The sequence below is a fragment of the Salmo trutta genome, chromosome 22, assembly GCF_901001165.1.
Source record: "Salmo trutta chromosome 22, fSalTru1.1, whole genome shotgun sequence".
Taxonomy (NCBI): domain Eukaryota; kingdom Metazoa; phylum Chordata; class Actinopteri; order Salmoniformes; family Salmonidae; genus Salmo; species Salmo trutta.
The window spans coordinates 29,332,667-29,357,879 of record NC_042978.1 but is presented as its reverse complement, the minus strand read 5'-3'; the positions used below and the strand labels follow the sequence as shown (position 1 = coordinate 29,357,879).

Here is a 25,213-nt window from a genome sequence, read left to right as displayed (position 1 = left end):
TATTGATAATTTATTGGACCGAAAGACGCACCCGAGCGAGTGAAACAGCGCCCCTCTGATGCTGTCTGGATAAAGGAAGTATGGCATGTCATACTTTTTCTGGCCAGACCGCATGAAATTGTTATATGTTGCTTTTATATTTTTGCTTAGTGTAGCTTCAGCCGGCTGGTATGCAACTGTGGAAAAATTGGTTTGCCTTTGGATAGCCTAGCTTCGGGGCTAGTTAGGGACTGTCAATAAATTACACAATATAAATGAGACAATATTTTCATTTTGCACACCTTTTATTTTTCTAATTTAATGCTTTCAATATTTGTATATGAATTTATACAATTTAAAGTTAGTTTGAAGTTAAGTCATTGAAATGTGGAGCTATTGGAATTTTAACATATGGTCTAATTTACCAACGGTTCCTGACTAGCCCCATAGGGATATTCAAAGTCAACCCAAATTTACCATGGACATTATGATTGGGTCGCATGCAGCTGCACTCCGAACTGATTATGGTCACGTTCGCCTGCATGCAAGAACCAATGGTTGCTTCCACATCATCGACTGTGTCACTATCTAACAGGTTGCTATAACATATGTGCCTAGCTGATACATAAAATACCTATCCAGGCATTGTAAGATCTAACAGGCGTCAGCCACACCTGGGCAGAAGAATACGCCCGATTACTTGTGTGCTGCAAGCTGTGTTCCCCTGCTTAGACGTTGCATATACAGGTTGGTTGTTTAGCAACAAAACCGACGCATGCGCAACTATGGGGCAAAACAGATAGGGTTGGCTTAGATTGTTGACAACATGTAAACTATATTTAGTCTCCAATGTTTATTGAAAACATAAATACATTTGCACAATGAGCACTTGTCTCGAATGCATCAGTATAGTTGTTGGTTAGCTAGCTAGTGAATTCTAGCCATATTACCATAGATGTGCCATCAGTCAAACACCTCAAAGCAAGACATAGTATCAAGAACAAGATAAAAACTAAACGAGCCACCTCCAATTTCCATCATGGTAGCTTTTGTCATTGCTGATAGCGATCTGGCCATCCAGCATCACAGTGACAGACTTCTGCCCCATTGAAGTGCGTGCATCGTCTTTGTGACGTTGTCAACTAATCCGTCTATTGGTGTTTTCCGAGACAAATTAAATAAAATGTTATTGGTCGCATACACATATTTAGCAGATGTTATTGCGGGTGTAGCGAAATGCTTGTGTTCCTAGCTCCAACAGTGCAGTAATATCTAACAATACACAACAAGACACACTAATCTAGAAAGTAAAATTATGGAATTAAGAAATATAGAAATGTAGGAACAACTGATCTTCAGGTCGGAAAGTCAGAGTTCTCGAAAGATGCCCAATTTTCGGACTTGGAATTCCGAGTTGGATGACTGTTCAATCCGATGTTCCAGTTGTCTTGAACGAACTGAAGTCAGAGATGTTCGAGTTCCCAGTTGTTTTGAACGTGGAATATTCACATCATCGATTGACAGATTGCTATAACATATCATGTGGTTAGCTGATACTTAAAATACCTTTCCAGGCGTTGTAAGATCTGACAGGTGTCAGCAACACCTGAGCAAAGGAATTCGCCAATTGTAATGCTGTCATGACCAGAAGTCTCACAAAACTCAGTTTTGGACAAGACTGACTTTAAGACCAAAATAATCCTATTTACACTTTGTAGTCAATTTTGACAGTAGAATAAATGTTTCTGACTTATATCGATGCACATAGGGTGTTTTCGAAATAAGAAGTTGGTTTTAACTTTTAAATGTGAACTTCAACCGGGTATCAGAGTTGTTACGTCCCAAGGATCTAATTTAGACTTCTCCGTAATTAAAGTCAAACGTCACGTTTCTTCTTCTTCTCGTACCTGATTGGATGGATAGTTGTTGTCCCCTACAGATATGGGATCAGTCTACAGTTAAAAAATGACAAAGAATTATAACGACGGCAATTTTTCTCGTTGGATGGTCTCATAACTATTTTACTACCATAGTTGTCTGTTCATGGTTCATCTTTATGGTTAATCTAATCTTTCTGATCTTTCTCAGTTTGCTGACTTTTTCTTCAATACTGTAAAGGCAAAATGTAAGTGAGCTGCAGGGCGTTCCCATTCGACTCGAGTGCCACGTCAAAGCGATGTAGGAGGTGTACTCGAGGGGGCGGGGGGTGGCCAATACAAGAATCTGCTGTTAGACGCTGTCCGGCCAAATTGATTCCTAGACACAGCGTTGAAGGTAAGCTTATATGAACTCAAATTTCTAATATCTTAGCTACATTTACATCGAATAGTCTAGTTAGCCCCCCCAAAAAAATATAAACCAGGTTTGTAGAATACGAGGTTTCAGTTATCATCATTCACCCCCTAGCTTGCTGTTTAGGACCACAAATGGTATGATGATGATGATGATGATGGTCATCATTTAGTTAGGTTGCTAGCTAATATCCCTTTTTATTAGTTAACATAACAGAATTATGGCTCTATATGATAGTGTTAAATGTGTAGTATTACATTAGTTAGCTAACGTAGAAATAGCCTGCCTGGAAATAGATTTGGTGCATCAAAAAGGGACCTCTGTATCTATTGCATTTTAGAACACTTCCTATCTCTTGGATTGTCTGACGGGAAATGTTCTGTTTAGTGTCAACATAAGTAAACACCATTTGGTGTCCCGAGGATATGGATCTTGCCTGCTTATTACAGTAGACTTTGCTTGAAGTAACATGGCAGGCACACCCGTGTCATTATGGTACCACAGAGATCAATGATATACGTGTTGCCCATCTGTATGACTAAAATTAAGATAATACATTGTTCAATCTTTGTAGTCATAAATATGGTCATTGTTGAACCAGAGAGCTACCAACATCTATGTTTCTATTTAGAACAAGTGTATTGAAATGATGCCGTACAAGTGTTTTTATATCTGATGTGACTGAACCTCACAATACGTTTCCGTTGTATTGGGTGTGGTAGTTGTCAGAGGAGTTGTGCCCAGTAATGTGGTCAACCATCATGACTATGCAGGCTAGTTACATATTCCTGACACTCACAACACTTTCCTATTCTGTTCTGGGTGTTCTGGTAGATTCCCTAGAGGATATTATTTTAGCTCTAACCCAGCAGTGTGATCATTGTCATGGAGAGCACCAGAAGCAGACTGGCCCAGAGGCTAGCTGAAGCCGGCCAGTCTCACCTTGTGCAGTTCTGGGACGAGCTGACCCCCGAGCAGCAAGCTGAGATGACCTCTGACCTAGAAGCTATGGACTTCCAGGAGATCAACAAGTTCTTCCGCAGCGCCATGGAGGTGTCGCGCAGCAGCAAGCAGGAGAAGATGGACGCCCGCATGGAGCCGGTGCCCAGGGAGGTGTTGGGCAGCGTGACCAGGGACAGAGACTGCCTCAAGGACTGGGAAGAGAAGGGTGAGTCGGCTGGTACAGGGCTTCCCATTTTTTGGGGGGGTTGTTGGGACAAGACCAGGATCAAGTACTGTATGTCAAATACATGAAAACTCCAATCTTGATTTAGCTTGGAGTTGGCACTTTTGTGACTCAGTCATAATGGCATTGAAACGCCTACTTCAGCAAAGCCTGAAGCAGTTTCTATTTAGCTTTATAAACAGGAGCTTATTTCATTCAAGGGATTGAATTCCACCGATTTACCACACCTCAATTATTTTATATGCTACCAGGAAGTGAAACAGGCAGACAGGGAAATCGTATCAGGTTTTATGGTGCGTGATATGTTTTATAGAGTAGGTGTATATTCTGATAGTGTTACTGTGTGTGTGTGTCTGTGTGTGTGTGTGTGTGTTGGTCTTCTAAGTTACACAAGGGCGTAAACTGAGGTCAAACCTTATGCAACACTCCCAGGTAGTGGGATGATCATTTCTGCAGGGCTACTGAAACTAACTCAGCTAACATGTCTCAGGTAAACCACTTCAAACAGCACAGTGACAGGCAGCAGCATGGAGGATTTACTGGGATCAGATAATGCCAATCCTGAGGTTAAACAAGACCTGGCAACCGTTACATAACCTGGCAACCCTTAGGGTAAAGGGGGTAAACCATGATGGCTTGTGATGTTGAAATGGCTAAGTGGGGTCCTGGCTTGTATTTCACAAAGCACCGTCAGTGAGTTAGCCATCTAACGACTAGAGATGCACGATATATCGGTAAGCATATCGGAATCGGCCGATATTAGCAAAAACCGCTGATGTGCAAAATCGATGTCAAAGCTGACGTGCATACCTATATAACGTAGGTAGATGATGTAATGACGCCACAAAAAATACAGTGCTACACAGAACAAAGGCAGAAAAATACTAAGCGCACTTCGAACAACTAAACAAGTTCAAGTCGAGCAGTCATTTGAAAGAGAAAACATTTTCAGCAAGACAACTCAAAGGCGAAATCCATTAATGCCAAGATAATGGATTTCATTGCCCTTGAGAATCAATCGTTCTCTGTCGTGGATGATGTTGGCATTAGCCGACTGGTCGAGCACCTCAAGCCCCGGTACACAATACCAAGTAGGTGCTACGTTTCAGATGTTGCCCTACCAGAGTTGCACACTATTGTTGAAACGCACATCCCTGGGCTACTTGCTTTGGGTGTCACTGCTATTAGATTCACGACTGACATTTGGACCAGTGACGTCAGCCCCATGAGAATGCTGAGTCTGACAGCACAGTGGGTTGACGAGGATTTCGTACTGTGGAAAGCCGTATTGCATGCTCAAGAATGTGCTGGTTCTCATACCGCTGCTGCCATTTTAATGGCATTTGAGAACATGTTTGAAACTTGGAAACATGAACACACTCCTAGCTCCATTCGATCAACTAACTCGAGAAATAAGCTAATCAACTGCAGACATGGCATTGAAACGCCTACTCAACAAAACTGTTGACACAGACCGTGGGGTTAAAACTTGCAAAACTACTCTACAAGAGATTCGGTGGCATTCTCTCTGAGCCTCTACTGTCGCCACCATGCTTGATGCTAGGTACAAGGACCGCTACTTTGATGCAGACAAGAAACAGGATTTACGTGAAATGTTAGAGACCGCTGGTCAAGATGGAAACGGACACAGTGACAGTGCACACCGAGGAAGAGAGGCCACGGACAGACAGAGCTGAAACTTCACTGCTTGACATGTATGATGAAATCCTGGTTGAGACGAAACAAATGAACAATGAAACAGCACAGCAACTAAGTAAAAGATAGGTTTTGATTATGTTTTACTGGTAATGGGGACATGCGTAAATGCCAACAATAATTTTGTTAAAACTATTTAATTGTACTAGAATACTTTAAAGGCTGCTAAAATGTTAAATATCAGAATCAGTTTTTTTGGCAAGGAAAGTATCGGCCAAAAATGTATCGGTGCATCCCTACTAACGACACTTATAACTCTTAACACTCTGATTCATAATGAAAGCTGAAATATGGGTTTATTGAGAACATCAATTCAGTCACACCATTCCCTTGTCCAGTTTCTCATTCTTCATGATCTAGGAAATATGGAGTTGTTTGAGAAATTTAACTGGCGTAGCCTTGTGAAATAGACTACTTCCTTGGAGTAAAACCTCTGAATGTTTATCAGGCCTGACCTGTAGCTGGGGATGTCCAGCCTGAGGGATGAAGGAGGAGAAAAGCGGGAGCTTCTGGTTCTGCTTGGGACATAAATGGGGTGCTGCTCACTGTGCCCTCACTCATGAGGTCATCCAGCTCTGCATCAGTTTGTGTGTGTGTGTGTCAGGGCAACCATCATCTACAGCAGCAAGCTAAGGATACATACACCCCAGGGTGCGTATGAGTCAGGATAGCCAAAGCCTACAATAGCACCTCCCAGTCAACTCTCAATGACTTAGGACCCTTGTGTGTACGTGGTGTGTGTGTATTTGTGGACTAATCACTGACTCACATAGCAACAGTTTATTGTAAGATAAAGTAGAGCTGTATAATAAAGGTCTTGTTGACCTGGTATGTTTAGATAGAGATTGACTGACTGTAATTGAACTATGGGTTATTCTGAGTTTATCTTGCTGTTTCACCTGCAATGATTATCAGAACTCTTTGCCAAGGTAGATTATACTTTAGCCATAAAAATTCCATAGTGTTCTTGAGTTTTGGCAACCATCACAAGTACGTTTAGTTTGAGTTATATTGCTTGAATAAGCTATAGGCATATTGTTTGTACCATATTTCATAGTTCTACAGTTGCCATGGTTCCCTAGCAGGAGCCTAAGCAGAAAGCTCCTGTACATTTTTGTGAATGTTTTTAATTTATGGCATTTTTTTTTACTTTTGTTTTTTAAGAATGAATAATTTAATATGTAAGGGATAAATGGCGACGTTCTGTACATTACCTTATGCCTTTTCGGAGTTCATTTTTCCAAGGTAATGTACAGAATGTAGGCATTTATCCCGCTTATACCATAATTGCCAAATAAAACAATATGAAAGCACACATTTACCGGTATAAATAGTTTTTTTTGTTGTAAATCTATACATTTTTTATATGCAAATTCCTACTTATCTTTTGGTTGATAGAGATGCTACCCAGTCGTTCATTCTTTATGTTCCGTTGCCATACTCGCTGGTAAAGTTCTTATCCCTTGCTTGCTAGCCAGCTAGCGACGGCTAACACAATCACGACAGCCAGAATAACAGCAAAGTTGCTGTTTTTTATTGATATTCATTTGGATACATCCATAACAATGAGCTGATAATGCCCGATTTTTGCCTGGCATAGCTAGAAAAGTTTGCCTTCTCATCAGGACACTTGACACTGTTCATTACGAGGAGCTTGCATTGCTAGAAGCTAACTAATTAATTTGTTGCTAGCAAACCTGAATAATAAAAAAATCAGTTGCTGAAAACAGCTGGTCAAACTAAATGTGGGAGGAATTGACACCATAGCGCCACTTGCGTCATGACTGCAACAGTAGGAACCAGAAATTCATGTTCATCAATCACTATGTTGTTAGCTAGCTAAGTTTTTGTTTACATAAATTTTTTTGAATTTTTCTTGTTGATCCTGTGTTTACAATGTATCCAATTTCTGTTTGTGTGGTTGTTGGTTTAGCTTTCTGTAACTTTGTAGCAAGTACGGTCTGCATGTGTAGGCGCTTATTGCATCGTGTGTATGTGTATATGTGTGTGTGTGTGTGTGTGTGTGTATGTATATATATATATATATATATATATATATATATATATATATATATATATATATATATATATATATATATATATATATATACATACATACATACATACATACATACATACATACATACATACATACATACATACATACATACATACATACATACATACATACATACATACATACATACATACATACATACTAAGGGCTGTTCATATGCACGACACAACACGGAATGTGGGACAGTTGTATATGTATGTGTGTGTATATACAACTGTCCCACATTCCGTGTTGTGTCGTGCATATGAACAGCCCTTAGTCATGCTATATTGGACATACACCACACCCCCTTGGGCCTTACTGCTTAATTATACCATCAAATTGTTGAATACTTGTTTCTGATTGGCTTGAAGGGCATTCTCGAGCGTGCATTAGTTCCGTATAACGCACCGTGTATTTGCACGGTAGAATTCAATGGCGATAGAACATGTAAGAATGAACTATGTCCAAGCTGCTTTTGAAAGCAAAAGTCGAATTGAAAACCGTTATTAAATTGTTGAGTGCGATTTTCCAAATGACAAGCTAGGACTTATTTTGGTTAGCTAAACTAGCAAGTCTATTTGTTTGGTACCAAGGCAACTACTGTAGCACGCTATCTAGTTAACTTGCTACTTCAGTGGATGTTGAATACATTTCTAGTAACAAATGAGGCAAAGATTTTTATAACTAAACCAAGATAGACCACTGCCTGTCGTTTCCAGTGGGAACAGATGAGTCACAGTGGGCAGAACAAGCAAGGAGGTGGGCAGAGCCAAGCTCGCGCTAGTGAGATCCTATTGGCCCTTTCTAGCATACATCTGCATATTTACATTAGGGAATGTTTACTCTGTGAAATGCGTGTGCAATAACTCAATTCGACTTTGCACTCCTTCTAAACAACACAATTTTTTAATTATTTGGTAAAGGCTGAAGTCTATAAAACTTAGTCCACTCTGTTCATAACATATTCTAGTTTTGGAAACAAAAAACTCTGAGATCAAATTTTCATCGATGAGAAAATTTGCACAATGTAGGCCAAAATCCATCTTCTAACCACTGCCCGCCAGTGGGCTTCATCTCACTACCATATTTGCTAGTCAGTGGAAACGTCAAGCGGATGCTTCATATTTATATATCCAGTGAAATATCTGTCTCATTGTTCTGTGGTAGAGGTGTGCAGTGATGAGGATCGTGGGGAGGGCATAATTACAAGGCTGCTCTTGAATTATTATTGAAATGTGGAGTGGTTTCTGGCACCATGTAACTGCCATCCAAGTGGGTGCTTAATTTTGTTTGTCGTGAAGGAGTAGCTAGCTAGCTACAGTTGAAGTCGGAAGTTTACATACACTTAGGTTGGAGTCATTAAAACTTGTTTTTCAACGATTCCACACATTTCTTGTTAACAAACTAGTTTTGGCAAGTCGGTTAGGACATCTACTTTGTGCATGACACATCATTTTTCCAACAATTGTTTACAGACACATTATTTCACTTATAATTCACTATCACAATTCCAGTGGGTCAGAAGTTTACGTACACTAAGTTGAATGTGCCTTTTTAAACAGCTTGGAAAATTCCAGAAAATGTCATGGCTTTAGAAGCTTCTGATAGGCTAATTGACATCATTTGAGTCAATTGGAGGTGTACCTGTGGATGTATTTCAAGGCCTACCTTCAAACTCAGTGACTCTTTGCTTGACATCATGGGGAAATCAAATGAAATCAGCCAAGACCTCAGAAAACAAATTGTAGACCTCCACAAGTCTGGTTTATCCTTGGGAGCAATTTCCAAATGCCTGAAGGTACCACGTTCATCTGTACAAACAATAGTACGCAAGTATAAACACCATGGGACCACGCAGCCGTCATACCGCTCAAGAAGGAGACGAGTTCTGTCTACGAGAGATGAACGTACTTTAGTGCGAAAAGTGCAAATCAATCTCAGAAGAACAGCAAAGGACCTTGTGAAGATGCTGGAGGAAACAGGTAAAAAAGTATCTATATCCACAGTAAAACGAGTCCTATATCGACATAACCTGAAAGGCCGCTCAGCAAGGAAGAAGCCACTGCTCCGATACCGCCATAAAAAAGCCAGACTACGGTTTGCAACTGCACATGGGGACAAAGATCGTACTTTTTGGAGAATGTCCTCTGGTCTGATGAAACAAAAATAGAACTGTTTGGCCATAATGACCATCGTTATGTTTGGAGGAAAAAGGGGGAGGCTTGCAAGCTGAAGTACACCATCCCAACCGTGAAGCATGGGGGTAGCAGCATCATGTTGTTGGGGTGCTCTGCTGCAGGAGGGACTGGTGCACTTCACAAAATAGATGGCATCATGAGGGAGGGGAAATTATGTGGATATATTGAAGCAACATCTCAAGACATCAGTCAGGAAGTTAAAGCTTGGTCGCAAATGGGTCTTCCAAATGGACAATGACCCCAAGCATACTTCCAAAATTGTGGGAAAATGGCTTAAGGACAACAAAGTCAAGGTATTGGAGTGGCCATCACAAAGCCCTGACCTCAATCCTATAGGAAATGTGTGGGAAGAGCTGAAAAAGCATGTGCAAGCAAGGAGGCCTACAAACCTGACTCAGTTACACCAGCTCTGTCAGGAGGAATGGGCCAAAATTCACCCAACTTATTGTGGGAAGCTTGTGGAAGGCTACCAAAAACGTTTGACCCAAGTTAAAAAATGTAAAGGCAATGCTACCAAATACTAATTGAGTGTATGTAAACTTCTGACCCACTGGGAATGTGATGAAAGAAATAAAAGCTGAAATAAATCATTCTCTCTACTATTATTCTGACATTTCACATAATTAAAATAAAGTGGTGATCTTAACTGACCTAAGACAGAATTTATACTAGGATTAAATGTCAGGAATTGTGAAACTGAGTTTAAATGTATTTGGCAAAGGTGTATGTAAACTTCCGACTTCAACTGTACCTACTACAAGGTACATGGACTGCAGTGGCTTAGCTCAAACTTAAACTGACTGAGTTCTACTACGGAAAAGACAGAGACAGTGGGACACCTTTGAGACAGCGCTTCCTGTCTGCCTCTGGACTTTCTCTCCCAGCTTGACCACCTCTCTCAGATGAATATTCAAGCCATGAACTTTGTAATAACTGTCCCTCTCATGTGGTTTTTCTAAATATTTTTTTTTGTCCTTTGAAGCGCTTTGAGATTCTGTGAAATTTGAATTCATTGTTATCTTTAAATGTTGTAAAATAAATGATCGTTTTTGTAAATTAACTGTTCTATTGTCTCTCCCCGCTCCCAGGTCTGCGGTGTATCTCCCAGAGCAGCGTGGCTGTTCTCCTGCTAGCGGGCGGCCAGGGGACCAGGCTGGGGGTGTCCTACCCTAAAGGCATGTACGACGTGGGCCTGCCCTCCCACAAGACCCTGTTCCAGATCCAGGCAGAGAGGATACTGAGGCTGCAACAGCTGGCAGAACAGAGACATGGAGCCAAGTGCTGCATCCCCTGGTGAGAGTGGGACTGGTAGATAAGGGCATAATGATACACTATGGGGGATATACTGTATAGAACATACAGCAAACTGACCACAAAGCACTGTTTCCCAATCCATTCCTGAGGAGCCCATTTTTGTTTTGGCCCCATTTGTGAAATCACAAACAAGCCATACAATGTTGTTATTGTATAAAAAATACGTTTTTATGTTCCCCCTCTGTTCTCCAGTTTCATCTGTCTGATTATTTACTAGATCTAGATAAGGATCCTTCAGAAAGTATTCACACCCCTTTTTCCACATTTTGTTGTTACACAGTGGGGTTAAAATTGATTTGTCATTTTTTTTGTCAACGATGAACACAAAATACTCAAAGTGGACGGAAACTTCTAATATTTGTAAAATACTCTTATCTTGATTAGCTAAGTATTCAACCCCCTGATTCGGCACATGTTAGAATCCCCTTCGGCAGTGATTACAGCTCTGAGTCTTTCTGGGTAAGTCTCTAAGAGCTTTCCACACCTGGATTGTGCAATATTTGCTCATTTATTATTTTCAAAATTCTTCAAGCTCTGTCAAATTGGTGGTGGATCATTGCTAGGCAACCATTCTCAGGTCTTGCCATAGATTTTTAAGCAGATTTAAGACAAAACTGTAAGTTGGCCAACTCCAGTGGTAAGCAACTCCAGTGTAGATTTGGCTTTAGGTTATTGTCCTGCTTAAAGGTGAATTTGGTGGAAAGCAGACTGGCCCAGGTTTTTCGTGAGGATTTTGCCTGTGTTTAGCTCCCCCAAAAACGTTTTTGCAGTATTTAGTGCCTTGCTGCAAACAGGATGCCTGTTTTGGAATAATTTTATTCTGTACAGGCTTTCCTCATTTCACTCTGTCAATTAGCTTAGTATTGCGCAGTAACTACAATGTTGTTGATCCATCCTCAGTTCTCTCTTATCACAGCCATTCAACTCTGTAACGGTTTTAAAAGTCACCATTGGCCTCATAGTGAAACCCCTGAGCAGTTTCCTTCCTCTCCTGCAACTGAGTTAAGAAGGACACCTGTATCTTTGTAGTGACTGGGTGTATTGATACACCATCCCAAGTGTAATTAATAACTTCACCATGCTCAAAGGGATATTGAATGTATGGTTATTTTTATTTTTTTACCCTTCTACCAATAGGTGCCCTTCATTGCGAGGCATTGGAAAACCTCCCTGGTCTTTGTGGTTGAATTTGTGTTTGAAATTCACTGCTCGACTGAGGGACCTTACAATTATGTGTGAGGTACAGAGATGAGGCAGTCATTCAACAATCATGTTAAACACTTATTGCACACAGTGAGTCAATGCAATTTATTATTTGACTTGTTAAGCACATTTTCTTTTTCTCCTGAACTTATTTATGCTTGCCATAACAAAGGGGTGAATACCTATTGACTCAAGACGTTTCATCTTTACATTTTTTATTAATTTGTAAACATTTCGAAAACCATAATTCCACTTTGACATTATAGGGTATTTGTGTGTGTGTGGGCCAGTGACTAAAAATCTAAATTGAATCAATTTTAAATTCGGTCTGTAACAACAAAATGTGGAAAAAGATAAGGGGTATGAATACTTTATGAAGGCGCTCACCTGTATCTATCAAGGAAGTGGTTTGATCCCAGAAGGAGCAGGATTATAATTCCCTGTGGAGTAGATGAAGGAAGTCATTAAGACGATTCAGGAGTGGGTTGACGGAAGGAGACGTTTTGCTGGCATCCAGGGTTGGGCCGGGCTCTGTCTGTAATTAAGGTCAGGAGTCAGGACTAAGGGCTCACCATGAGATGCCAGGTGACATTCATTCCAGTCATAAGGAAGTACTTCTGGTTTTGTCAAGTCATGGGTGGTCAGTGTCGTTGAAGATGAGGCCTTTTTCTTTCTCTTTTCTCATCAGCATGGCATTATTTCTATTACAGCATATTGGATGACTGTCATTCATATTCCATTCACCCAGTTCAATGTAACATTGATAGGATTACGCTACTACATGATACTCTAATTTTCCCTATACCCATCATGACGTTTCTACAACCTAGCCTATGAAAGTTACCAACGTATGTGCACACAGTTCGAGAAATGTTTTTGAGGTGAGACAGTGGCACATGCAATACCGGCTTGCACGCTCTTGCCTGCATCTAGCTGATATAGGGTGTAATCATTAGTCCAACAGTTGCAAATGAGAGTTTCTATTGGACAAATTCAGCTATGTTTATCCCCGTTTTGTTCCGTTTGCTTCCGTTTTAAGAAACGTTTTTCAACAGAATTGGCGGAATGAATACATACCTGATCACGCTTAAACACAGTTCACTTTCATAGCAGCCACATTGTATTCCTTCTCGCGCTCTCCTCCTCTCACCTTTTCCCTTTTTTTGTGTACTTCAATGCACAATACATCAGCTGTATGTGACCAGGTGAAAAACCTTTCCAAGGCAAACCATATCATAACCGTTACACACAGCCTACATCATTGTCACCATATTAGCTAAAGTAACGTTATAGTCAACATAGCTAATAGAACTAACGCGTTAGTAAACCCGCTAAAATCATGCAGTAACGTTAGTGTCAAGGTAAGCTTTTGGTTTTTGGTCATTAAGCAGTTTATACCGGTGGGCCCCAGTGGCAATAAATTATTAAAACCAAAATCTTACCTTGAATTGGAGGAGTTCCAGTGTTGTGTTGAATAGTCATAGCCAACTTGCTAACATGGCATCCATCTTTTTGAGTAGGCTAAATTAGCTAGCTGCATTTGCTAGAAAAAGAAGTGAAACTGAAAGTAAAAAAATCTCTTGCTTCTCCATTTTGGAATACATATTTTTTTCAAAACTGTTCAACTATTGTCTTTCGCTCTCTGAGTTAACTACTCACCACATTTTATGCACTGTAGTGCTAGCTAGCTATAGCTTATGCTTTCAGTACTAGATTTATTCTCTGATCCTTTGATTGGGTGGACAACATGTCAGTTCATGCTGCAAGAGCTCTGATAGGTTGGAGGACGTCCTCCAGAAGTTGTCATAATTACTGTGTAAGTCTATGGAATGGGGGTGAGAACAATGAGCCTCCTAGGTTTTGTATTGAATTCAATTTACCCAGAGGAGGATGGAAGCTAGCTGTAGATCTTCATGGCAAATTAGTTTGTTTTAATAAATTATTTGGTGATGTGATTTATATTTTAGTATAGTTTTATCGGAAAAGGATAACTTTAACAAACTTTTTTTAAATGAAATTCACTGCGGATGATGAACATCCACTGTTGTTCATTAGTGCTGAGGGATTAGTGCTTTTTGGGTTTGGTTTTGGTTGAGTTTTAGATTATATATATATTTTTTTTAAACAATAATAAATGCATTGTGGGTTCAATGCTGTAACACAGAATAAAACAATTGATGGTGAGTGACTGCTCATTACTGTCACTTATTAGGCTATAACCATCTTATTTACTTTACTTAAATAAAATATTAAATCAAGTTGTCAGGTAGAGATACCGATGCAACCGCTCTCTATCCCCCTCGTGTCTCTCTATCGCTCTTCCTTTCCATGTCTGTCTACCGGCCCCACATGCTTGCCCGAAGAACCAATGATAGCAGGCAGCTGTAGGGCGCAATGGATTCTGGTAATTGTAGTTAATTAGCATGTTGTCTGCGCTTTATTGGTTATTTAAAAACCAAAAATAAACAGACATTTCAGTTAATGTTCATAGAAATAAAATGAATTAATGGTACGAAGAAAAAAAAAAGAATTATGAAATGTATGTATTCACTACTGTAAGTCGCTCTGGATAAGAGCGTCTGCTAAATGACTAAAATGTAAATGTAGTGGGTTGCACCTCCATCACTCGGTCACGTCGTTGCCATGTTGATGCTCGGGGGCTAAGGACTGTTTGGTCTAAATTACACTATAGGGGCTTGGCAATACGATAACATTAGTGAAGTAGACACATTTAGTAGGAATCAACTTTCCCATCATGTCAAATTTACTTTAGACAAATGGCAATTATGTCATTAGCTAGCAAAGTTTGTACAAAATAGCTAGCAATGCTAACGTTAGCTAGCTAAAATCTGGAGGCCTCCCCTTAATCTTCGAAAATATACAGGTTACGATAACGTCCTCACAAATCTGGGATCAGCGCCATTGTTAACTACCAGCGCTGTTTTTAACTAGCATAGCTGGTCCCATTTTTGCAAAGAGTTATGGGTTATTAGAATCCCATTGTCTTAACCTTTCATCTTCAACCTAGGCGTGGGTACACTCAAGATGTCTGCCAGTCCAACCATTATTCCATCATTGACTTGAATTGAGACGCTCTTTCTAGTCATTCTATTCTGTGGGTTTTTAACCACATTGTCACCATGTCTTTTTAGCTTTAGTCAGATCAGAGCATTCAGATGTTCAAATTCATCTGGATGAAAATGTTAGCCTAATCTGGCAATGTGGATTATGAATAACTTTCTGGCAAAGTTATTTTATGGGACTTCTTATGAGTCACTGATACTGTGAAAAGTCAAACTTTTGATTAAAAAAAATAAAAAATTTAAGCACTGTCTTGAGAGTTGTATTAGTCTTGAATCAAACCCAATGTATCACCCCATTCTCCCTGTGCATAATGACCAGTGAATGAATGAATCATGAACTGAATTGTACCTCCTAATTTCCCCCTAGGTACATCATGACGAGCGGCCGAACCATGGAGTCAACTAAAAAGTTTTTTTCGCGCCACAGCTACTTTGGGTTGTGCAAAGACAACGTGATATTCTTCCAGCAGGGCATGCTGCCTGCCATGGACTACAATGGCAAGATCATCCTGGAGAGCAAAAACAAGCTGGCCATGGCCCCAGGTACATAACCTAACGTGTGTTGGTGTGTGCATGTCTGTGTATTTTAGATGATAACAGGGGTCTCGTGTGTGTTTCAGATGGTAACGGGGGTCTTTACAGAGCTCTGGGTACCCAGGGGATCGTGGAGGACATGGATCGGAGGGGGGTCAAGTTCATCCATGTCTACTGTGTGGACAACATCCTGGTTAAAGTAGCAGACCCTGCCTTTGTTGGCTTCTGTGTCCAGAAAGGAGGAGACTGTGGGGCTAAGGTTAGTAGCCCTCCGTCTCTTTCTCACTGGATTTTGTTCTTTCTTTCTCTCTCTAGCTGTCTCTCTCTGCCTTCTTCTGTGTCTCTCGACTGGGGGCCAAAGCTGACTCACCAAATGTAATCCAATACTCTTAAATGACTTCCTTCCTTTTCTCTCAGTATATCCTAAATTGGTTTCCTCCCCTGTTCCCCGCTCCCTCTAAGCCAATGTTCACAAAGGCTTTGAACTGAAAGCAATATGGTTGGTCACTTTTGAATAAGAAGGAAGAAATTAAAATGAATTTAGACCAATTCTTGATCTCCTGGTTGTTCATCTCCTGTTATACAATACCAGACCAGGAAGTAGTCTTGGTTCTATGTGTTCAGTGAAGGTGTGTTTTGACTGTGTTTCAATAAGAGAGTGTGATTGGGGGGATCCTATTAAACTGGCCTGAGTGGGCGGAGTTTGCAACGAGTAAAAACGAATTGCATTTGTTTTGGAAACGGGCTGCCTCCTGGGTGTGAGCCAAGCGCCCCTCTGGCCGTTGGTGAAGTAGGCTCACACAAAAGTGACTTAGGTTAAGCACGTGGAGTGATGAGTAGGATTCTGTGCTTTCACATGCAAAAGTGATTGGTTGTTATTAAAACACTTTGCCTGCCTTCCCAATGAAAACTAGTTTGAAATTCAAACATATATTTTATGGAAAATAAATGTTGAATGTTTCTGTACGATGCATCATGCTACCTTGTTGACAATATTACAGAGCAGCTCAGATTACTGTACCATTTGAGCAGGATGCACCTCCCTCAGTCTTTTGCATGGTCACATGATGGACCATAACCCAGTGTAACCTGGGCCAGTTTTACCGAATCCCCTTATTGAAACAGTGAACTGCCCTGGCACGACTTCCTCTATAAAGACCTGCACTTCTAATTCACCACTAGGTGGGGGTGTAGTCTGCAATCATTCAGGAGTTCAGTAGCAGTGAGCTGAGGTCTGAACAGTGGAGTTTTTAGCCAGACAATGTAAGGAGCTATATGATAGACTATTCCATTTAAAAACACATCCAGGGATGCGTTTCTCTCTAGTTTGATGGCTGAGATTATATAGGACACATAAACTAAAATCTATACTGAACAAAAATATAAGCGCATCAATTAAAAAAATGTTACTGAGTTACAGTTCATATAACGATATCAGTCAATTTAAATAAATTCATTAGGCCCAAGTCTAGGGATTTCAAATGACTGGGCAGGTGTGCAGCCATGTGTGGCCCTGAAGGGCATAGGTCCACCCACTGGGGAGCCAAGCACAGCCAATCAGAATTTGTTTTTCCCCACAAATGGCCTTTATTACAGACAAAAATACTCCTCTGCACCAACCCAAACAGAAGCCTTGTTGAACTCGCCTCTGATATATGATCTGTTTTTTCTAGACAATGAGTTTGGGCACAGTGTACTATTTTTGAGAGGGAAGAAAACTTTACAGGGAACAGTGGTTAAACACGAAACTTAACTGGGTTTTTTTCTCAGGAAAGCGACAGTTTTTACAACTTGTTTAACTAGCATGGCAGTGCAACTATTAAACTCTTTTTCTTTTTATAGTTTTTATTTTATTTGACCTTAATGTTGGTGAGATCTGGCTCAAATTCAGCAGTACAGCATCCCCACCATGCACACACACACACACACACACTGTAAGGCCAGTTCATGAGTAATGTGAAGAGAATAGAAGTAGTAAGACTTGGGAAATACGAGCAGAGATGGGGCCCTAGCTGTTCTATCATCCATTTCCTCCTGATGGCAGCTTTGTGACGTCTAACATCCTCTCATCACTGTCTCAGGACAGGAACACGCGCGCAAACACTCAGAAATATTTTGGCTGGCTGGTTCCAGTTTGACACTAGAAGCTGCTATTACTCTTCATTAGTGTGCTTTCTTCACATGAGTGGACGCTCCTCCCTCGCCCTCTGTATTCCCCCGAAACTCCTTCCTATCTCCTTTAGTTCGTTATTACTGACAGGCCTGCTCCTGTTGGAACAAACAGTTAGCAGTTAACACACACACACACACACACACCAATGCTCTGCAAGACCTTCAGCAGATTGTTCAGTTGACATTTTAGGGTTTAGTTCTGCGTTATTGGCTTGGGTTCTTCTCAGTCACTTGACAGACCATGAGATTGTCCCTAAAAATAAATGAAATGCACTACATGGCCAAAGGTATGTGGACAACTGCTCATCAAACATCTCATTCCAAAGTTGTGAGCATTTAATATGGATTTGGTCCCCCCTTTGCTGCTATAACCGCCTCCACTCTTCTGGGAAGGCTTTCCGCTAGATGTTGGAACATTGCTGTGGGGACTGGCTTCCATTCAGCCACGAGCATTAGTGAAGTGGGGTACTGATGTTGGGCGATTAGGCCTGGCTCGCAGTCGGCATTCCAATTAATCCCAAATGTGGTCGATAGTGTTGAGGTCAGGGCTCTGTGCAGGCCAGTCAAGGTCTTCCACACCGATGTCGACAAACCATTTCTGTATGGACCTCACTTTGTGCACGGGGTCATTGTCATGCTGAAACAGTAAAGGACCTTCCCCAAACTGTTGCCACAAAGCACAGAATCGTCTAGAATGTCATGGTATGCCGTTGTGTTAAGATTTCCCCTCACTGGAACTAATGGGCCTAGCCCGAACCATGAAAAACAGTCCCCGACCATTATTCCTTCTCCACCAAACTTTATAGTTGGCACTATGCGTTGGGGCAGGTAGCATTCTCCTGCTATCCGCCAAACCCAGATTTGTCCGTCAGACTACCAGGTGGTGAAGCTTGATTCATCACTCCAGTGATCGCGTTTTCACCACTCCAGAGTCCAATGGCGGCGAGCTTCACACCTCTCCATCTGATGCTTGGCATTGCACATGGTGATCTTAGGCTTGTGTGCAGCTGCTCGGCCATGGAAACCGATTTCATGAAGCTCCCAACGAACAGTTCTTGTACGGACGTTGCTTCCGGAGGCAGTTTGGAACTCTGTAGTGTGTGTTGCAACCGAGGACAGACGATTTTTGCATGCTTCAGCACTCGGCAGTCCCATTTTGTGCTCTTGTGTGGCCTACCACTTCGCGGCTGAGCCGAGAACTGCTCCTAGAAGTTTCCTCTTCACGATAACAGCACTTAGAGTTGACCTGGGCAGATTTAGCAGGGCAGAAATATGACAAACTGACTTGTTGGAAAGGTGGTGCTCTATGACTGTGACACTTTGAAATACATTGAGCTCTTCATTAAGGCCATTCTACTGCCAATGTTTGTCTATGGAGATTGCATGGCGGTTTGCTCGATTTTATACACCTGTCAGCAACGGGTGTGGCTGAAATAGCCTAATCCACTAATTTGAAGGGGTGTACACTTATGTTCCCTCTAATCTTTTGGGGTACTGAGCAAATTTCAGGTTCGTTGAGCGCAAACTTGAAAGTTGTGAAAATTCTATGCAACTTCCAGCGCGCGTTTACTGTGAACACTGAGGTTGTACCTGCCTTAAGTTTGTTTTAACTGTGGTGAAGTAGGCTACTGTGCCTATTTAATCATAATATAAGCCTACCAGAGTGGCCTACCATCAAAAACAAGGGAGAAAATGCATTCCATAACATTTTACATTTACATTTAAGTCATTTAGCAGACGCTCTTATCCAGAGCGACTTACAAATTGGTGCATTCACCTTATGATATCCAGTGGAACAACCACTTTACAATAGTGCATCTAAATCTTTTAAGGGGGGGGGGGGGTTAGAAGGATTACTTTATCCTATCCCAGGTATTCCTTAAAGAGGTGGGGTTTCAGGTGTCTCCGGAAGGTGGTGATTGACTCCGCTGTCCTGGCGTCGTGAGGGAGCTTGTTCCACCATTGGGGTGCCAGAGCAGCGAACAGTTTGGACTGGGCTGAGCGGGAACCGTGCTTCCGCAGAGGTAGGGGGGCCAGCAGGCCAGAGGTGGATGAACGCAGTGCCCTTGTTTGGGTGTAGGGCCTGATCAGAGCCTGAAGGTATGGAGGTGCCGTTCCCCTCACAGCTCCGTAGGCAAGCACCATGGTCTTGTAGCGGATGCGATCTTCAACTGGAAGCCAGTGGAGAGAGCGGAGGAGCGGGGTGACGTGAGAGAACTTGAGAAGGTTGAACACCAGACGGGCTGCGGCGTTCTGGGTGAGTTGTAGGGGTTTAATGGCACAGGCAGGGAGCCCAGCCAACAGCGAGTTGCAGTAATCCAGACGGGAGATGACAAGTGCCTGGATTAGGACCTGCGTCGCTTCCTGTGTGAGGCAGGGTCGTACTCTGCGAATGTTGTAGAGCATGAACCTACAGGATCGGGTCACCGCCTTGATGTTAGTGGAGAACGACAGGGTGTTGTCCAGGATCACGCCAAGGTTCTTAGCACTCTGGGAGGAGGACACAAGGGAGTTGTCAACCGTGATGGCGAGATCATGGAACGGGCAGTCCTTCCCCGGGAGGAAGAGCAGCTCCGTCTTGCCGAGGTTCAGCTTGAGGTGGTGATCCGTCATCCACACTGATATGTCTGCCAGACATGCAGAGATGCGATTCGCCGCCTGGTTATCAGAAGGGGGAAAGGAGAAGATTAATTGTGTGTCGTCTGCATAGCAATGATAGGAGAGACCATGTGAGGATATGACAGAGCCAAGTGACTTGGTGTATAGCGAGAATAGGAGAGGGCCTAGAATAGAGCCCTGGGGGACACCAGTGGTGAGAGCGCGTGGTGCGGAGACAGATTCTCGCCACGCCACCTGGTAGGAGCGACCTGTCAGGTAGGACGCAATCCAAGCGTGGGCCGCGCCGGAGATGCCCAACTCGGAGAGGGTGGAGAGGAGGATCTGATGGTTCACAGTATCAAAGGCAGCAGATAGGTCTAGAAGGATGAGAGCAGAGGAGAGAGAGTTAGCTTTAGCAGTGCGGAGAGCCTCTGTGACACAGAGAAGAGCAGTCTCAGTTGAATGCCCAGTCTTGAAACCTGACTGATTAGGATCAAGAAGGTCATTCTGAGAGAGATAGCAGGAGAGCTGGCCAAGGACGGCACGTTCAAGAGTTTTGGAGAGAAAAGAAAGAAGGGATACTAGTCTGTAGTTGTTGACATGGGAGGGATCGAGTGTAGGTTTTTTCAGAAGGGGTGCAACTCTCGCTCTCTTGAAGACGGAAGGGACTTAGCCAGCGGTCAAGGATGAGTTGATGAGCGAGGTGAAGTAGGGGAGAAGGTCTCCGGAAATGGTCTGGAGAAGAGAGGAGGGGATAGGGTCAAGTGGGCAGGTTGTTGGCCGGCCGGCCGTCACAAGACGCGAGATTTCATCTGGAGAGAGAGGGGAGAAAGAGGTCAAAGCACAGGGTAGGGCAGTGTGAGCAGGACCAGCGGTGTCGTTTGACTTAGCAAACGAGGATCGAATATCGTCAACCTTCTTTTCAAAATGGTTGACGAAGTCATCCGCAGAGAGGGGGGGGGGGATTCAGGAGGGAGGAGAAGGTAGCAAAGAGCTTCCTAGGGTTAGAGGCACATGCTTGGAATTTAGAGTGGTAGAAAGTGGCTTTAGCAGCAGAGACAGAAGAGGAGAATGTAGAGAGGAGGGAGTGAAAGGATGCCAGGTCCGCAGGGAGGCGAGTTTTCCTCCATTTCCGCTCGGCTGCCCGGAGCCCTGTTCTGTGAGCTCGCAGTGAGTCGTTGAGCCACGGAGCAGGAGGGGAGGACCGAGCCGGCCTGGAGGATAGGGGACAGAGAAAATCAAAGGATGCAGAAAGGGGGGAGAGGAGGGTTGAGGAGGCAGAATCAGGAGATAGGTTTGAGCAGAGGGAAGAGATGATAGGATGGAAGAGGAGAGAGTAGCGGGAGAGAGAGAGCGAAGGTTGGGACGGCGCAATACCATCCGAGTAGGGGCAGAGTGAGAAGTGTTGGATGAGAGCGAGAGGGAAAAGGATACAAGGTAGTGGTCGGAGATTTGGAGGGGAGTTGCAATGAGATTAGTGGAAGAACATCATCTAGTAAAGATGAGGTCAAGCGTATTGCCTGCCTTGTGAGTAGGGGGGGAAGGTGAGAGGGTGAGGTCAAAAGAGGAGAGGAGTGGAAAGGAGGAGGCAGAGAGGAATGAGTCAAAGGTAGACGTGGGGAGGTTAAAGTCACCCAGAACTGTGAGAGGTGAGCCATCCTCAGGAAAGGAACTTATCAAGGCGTCAAGCTCATTGATGAACTCTCCAAGGGAACCTGGAGGGCGATAAATGATAAGGATGTTAAGCTTGAAAGGGCTGGTAACTGTGACAGCATGGAATTCAAATGAGGAGATAGACAGATGGGTCAGGGGAGAAAGAGAGAATGTCCACTTGGGAGAGATGAGGATTCCAGTGCCACCACCCCGCTGGCTCGATGCTCTAGGGGTATGCGAGAATACGTGGGCAGACGAGGAGAGAGCAGTAGGAGTAGCAGTGTTTTTTTAACATCGAAATGGCTGTTTTGTAGTTCAGCTTACAGTTGCAGCCAAAGTGTGGTGTTTGTGTAGGCCTACATTCCATGAGACTTTTGAAAAAAACATACAGGGCTTGACATTAACCTGTGTATCCCCTTGTCCTTCAGTCAAGGAGGTGACTGAAAATGTTCTGTGTTTGATTCAAGAAAACACTTCAAAGCTAAATGCATTATTATTCCCATACTATTATTACAGAGAATCAGACAAATGATGCTACCCTCTGCCTATTGGCTACTTAGCTTATTCAAGGCTGTCTCAAAATACAAAATTCTCCCTTTAAGACTAAAAAAAATCTTTACCTGACTTGCTTTTCAAAGATTTCTAGAAATGTACATGTTTTGTGCTCTTGTAGGAAGCAATCTCCCCTATTGCTGACGACTTACTAACTAGCAAAGGATATTAACAGAATGTGCACACATGGTTGTTTCATGCAGCTCTCGCTTTGATCTCAAAACAAGCGCATCTACTCAAGACCGCTCATGCTGTAAACACAATCCAGTTCAAAGTAAATGGCACAGATCCATATATGGCAATGGTCAATTTGCATATAAACCTACTGCAGCTCTTATTGGTTATGCAGCACCGGTCTGTGTGGAGTACGGGCTGAGGCATGCGTGTCAATGCAATAGAAACCTACTCTGATGTGTTCTGCCGACAACTAACTCTTGTGTAGTTTGTTTTGCATACTAATAAGTCTTGCATAGTTAGTTTTGTATCCGTATGTTGCTTTGAAAGGTGCTCATATTGCATTGATTCTATCACAATTGCCACAGTAAAGGGAAACGTTGATAGTGTTAACTAACAGGGAAAACTCAAGAAAGTTGAGTGAAGTTCAATCTCGTGCTTCTCCGTGTGCGGATACCGTATTTCTGCACGGCAGTCTCGCCCCGTGCACCACACAGTTTAGAGGGAACATTGATGTCCACATACTTTTGTGTGTGTGTGTATATATATAGTGTATTTAACACCAAGTTGAGAGCTGTAGTAAAGCCATTCCTGTTGTGTGTCAGATTAAGAGCTGTGGTGTGGAGGTTCTGCGAGGATCAGAAGAATGCAGGGACCCACCCTCGTGTCATTAACTGACAAACACTACAGTTGATGTGGATTCTTGCCCCAATACTCTCCCCCACCACTAACCCCCTCATCAAGCCCAGCTCTTTCATTTGGACTACCAACCAGATGGGCTGAGGGCTAGATTTCGGATTCAGACCAAAATGTAGAGTCAAATGCTATTTTTAAGAATCCCATCCATATCTACATTTCTGAGACGTTTTGACCCAGGTAAAATCACTTCCAGGTGGTGGAGAAGACCAATCCTACGGAGGCGGTGGGCGTGGTCTGTAAGGTTGACGGACGTTACCAGGTGGTAGAATACAGCGAGATCACCTTGGCTACGGCTGAGAAGCGCAGCGCAGACGGACGGCTGATGTTCAATGCAGGAAACGTGGCCAATCACTTCTTCACCCTAGCCTTCCTCAGGGACATCGTCCAGTGAGTCTCACACACACACACACACACACACACCTCCATACAGTAAGTGAGTAATTACACGGTGAATGTGTATCCCTCATTAAGCAGGTATTTGAGGTCATTACCTGCCTAGTGGGAGCCTCATAACCTGAGAGTGAAGTAGTGGCCTTGGACCTAGCTGGTTTCTAATGAGCAGTGTCTGTCAGCTGATATATCCCTGGAAAAATCGCAGTGACTTTAATGAATATCCAGAATCTAAGGTGAAGGAAATGAAAGGAGAAAAAGCTGAAGTTTAGTTTGGACAGTTTTTTTTATTTATATATATATATATTTTTTCCCTCTTCACTTTTAACAGTTAAAACCAAGTGCGTGTTTCAAATGTCCTGATCTCACTCTCTCTCTGCATCCACCTCTCTCTCTCTGCATCCCCACCTTTCAGTTCAATTCAGATGGGCTTGATTTGACATGGGAAATATGTTTACATTGCCAAAGCAAGTGAAATAATCATTAAACAAAAGTAGGGCTGTCCTCGACTAAAAAAAATCTTAGGTGACCAGGAGTCATCTGTTCTTTCGACCAATCAATTGGTCAAAATTTTAAAACGTAATTTTTATATATTGACACACTTGATGTGTTTTTAATCAAATCAACCATATTCACTGAGGTTGTCTGATGCTTTAAGCACACTGTTTGATTAAATAATTAAGACATACAAATGATTAGAGGGAGTCCGACAGCAATTGATTTGATTGTGCCGTAATAATAATAATAATAGTAATAATAATAAGGATATGAAGAAAAAGGAGCATTATTATTATTTTTTAAAAATTGACAATTTGGAACAGTGTAAACAACACTACATAAATAATACCAGGGAGGTTGTTCTGAGGGACAGAAAGTGTAAAGCCTTCATTACAGCAAAGAAAAGCTTAAAAACAGCCGAATTTGTGAAAATGTTTACTTGACATGTTGTTGTGAGGCTTGATGCTCATGGAATGAGTAGGCTATTAAACAAACACTCAAACAGGCAACAGAAGCAGGATCTGTCTTATTTCTGTAGATATATTGATTTATAAAGCCAGGCACATTTAACAGTTAGGCTATTGATTATAAACCTAATTAAGTTGTGATTTCCTCTCTCCTCACTTTTCGGAGAAAAGGCAATGGCAGTTTTCTCGTCTCCACATTCTGCTTCTGCCTCCGCTGCATTGTTCTTAACACCAATATGCTGGTTAACTTTGCTATTATGCACATAGCAACATTGTCTAGGAAAAGGCGCCAATTCAACAATGCACTGATGTGTTTCAGAACCGCGGACAGCTATCACTATCCAACACAGGAGAAAGCACATTTGTTTTACCATTGTCCTTATGTAATATAACCATATACAATTTCAGTAGCACATGTCTTAGACTGATGAACTGTACCATCCCCA

At 42.3% G+C, this 25,213-nt stretch overlaps 1 protein-coding gene across 4 annotated transcripts in view; it reads left to right on the top strand.

Moving 5' to 3' along the window:
* The window catches only part of LOC115158556 (UDP-N-acetylhexosamine pyrophosphorylase), a 35,905-nt gene that overhangs the window by 1,649 nt on the left and 9,043 nt on the right, over positions 1-25,213 (top strand). The window contains exons 2-7 of one of the 4 annotated variants that reach the window (XM_029707655.1): positions 2,068-2,253; positions 3,106-3,439; positions 10,519-10,723; positions 15,398-15,573; positions 15,651-15,823; positions 23,606-23,799. In XM_029707655.1, coding sequence (XP_029563515.1) covers positions 3,157-3,439; positions 10,519-10,723; positions 15,398-15,573; positions 15,651-15,823; positions 23,606-23,799 — 1,031 coding nt within the window. In that variant the 5' untranslated portion in view covers positions 2,068-2,253; positions 3,106-3,156. Of the gene's footprint in view, positions 1-835; positions 2,254-3,105; positions 3,440-10,518; positions 10,724-15,397; positions 15,574-15,650; positions 15,824-23,605; positions 23,800-25,213 lie in introns of those variants that run through there. The other 3 variants (XM_029707656.1, XM_029707658.1, XM_029707654.1) reach the window with 3 other exon arrangements.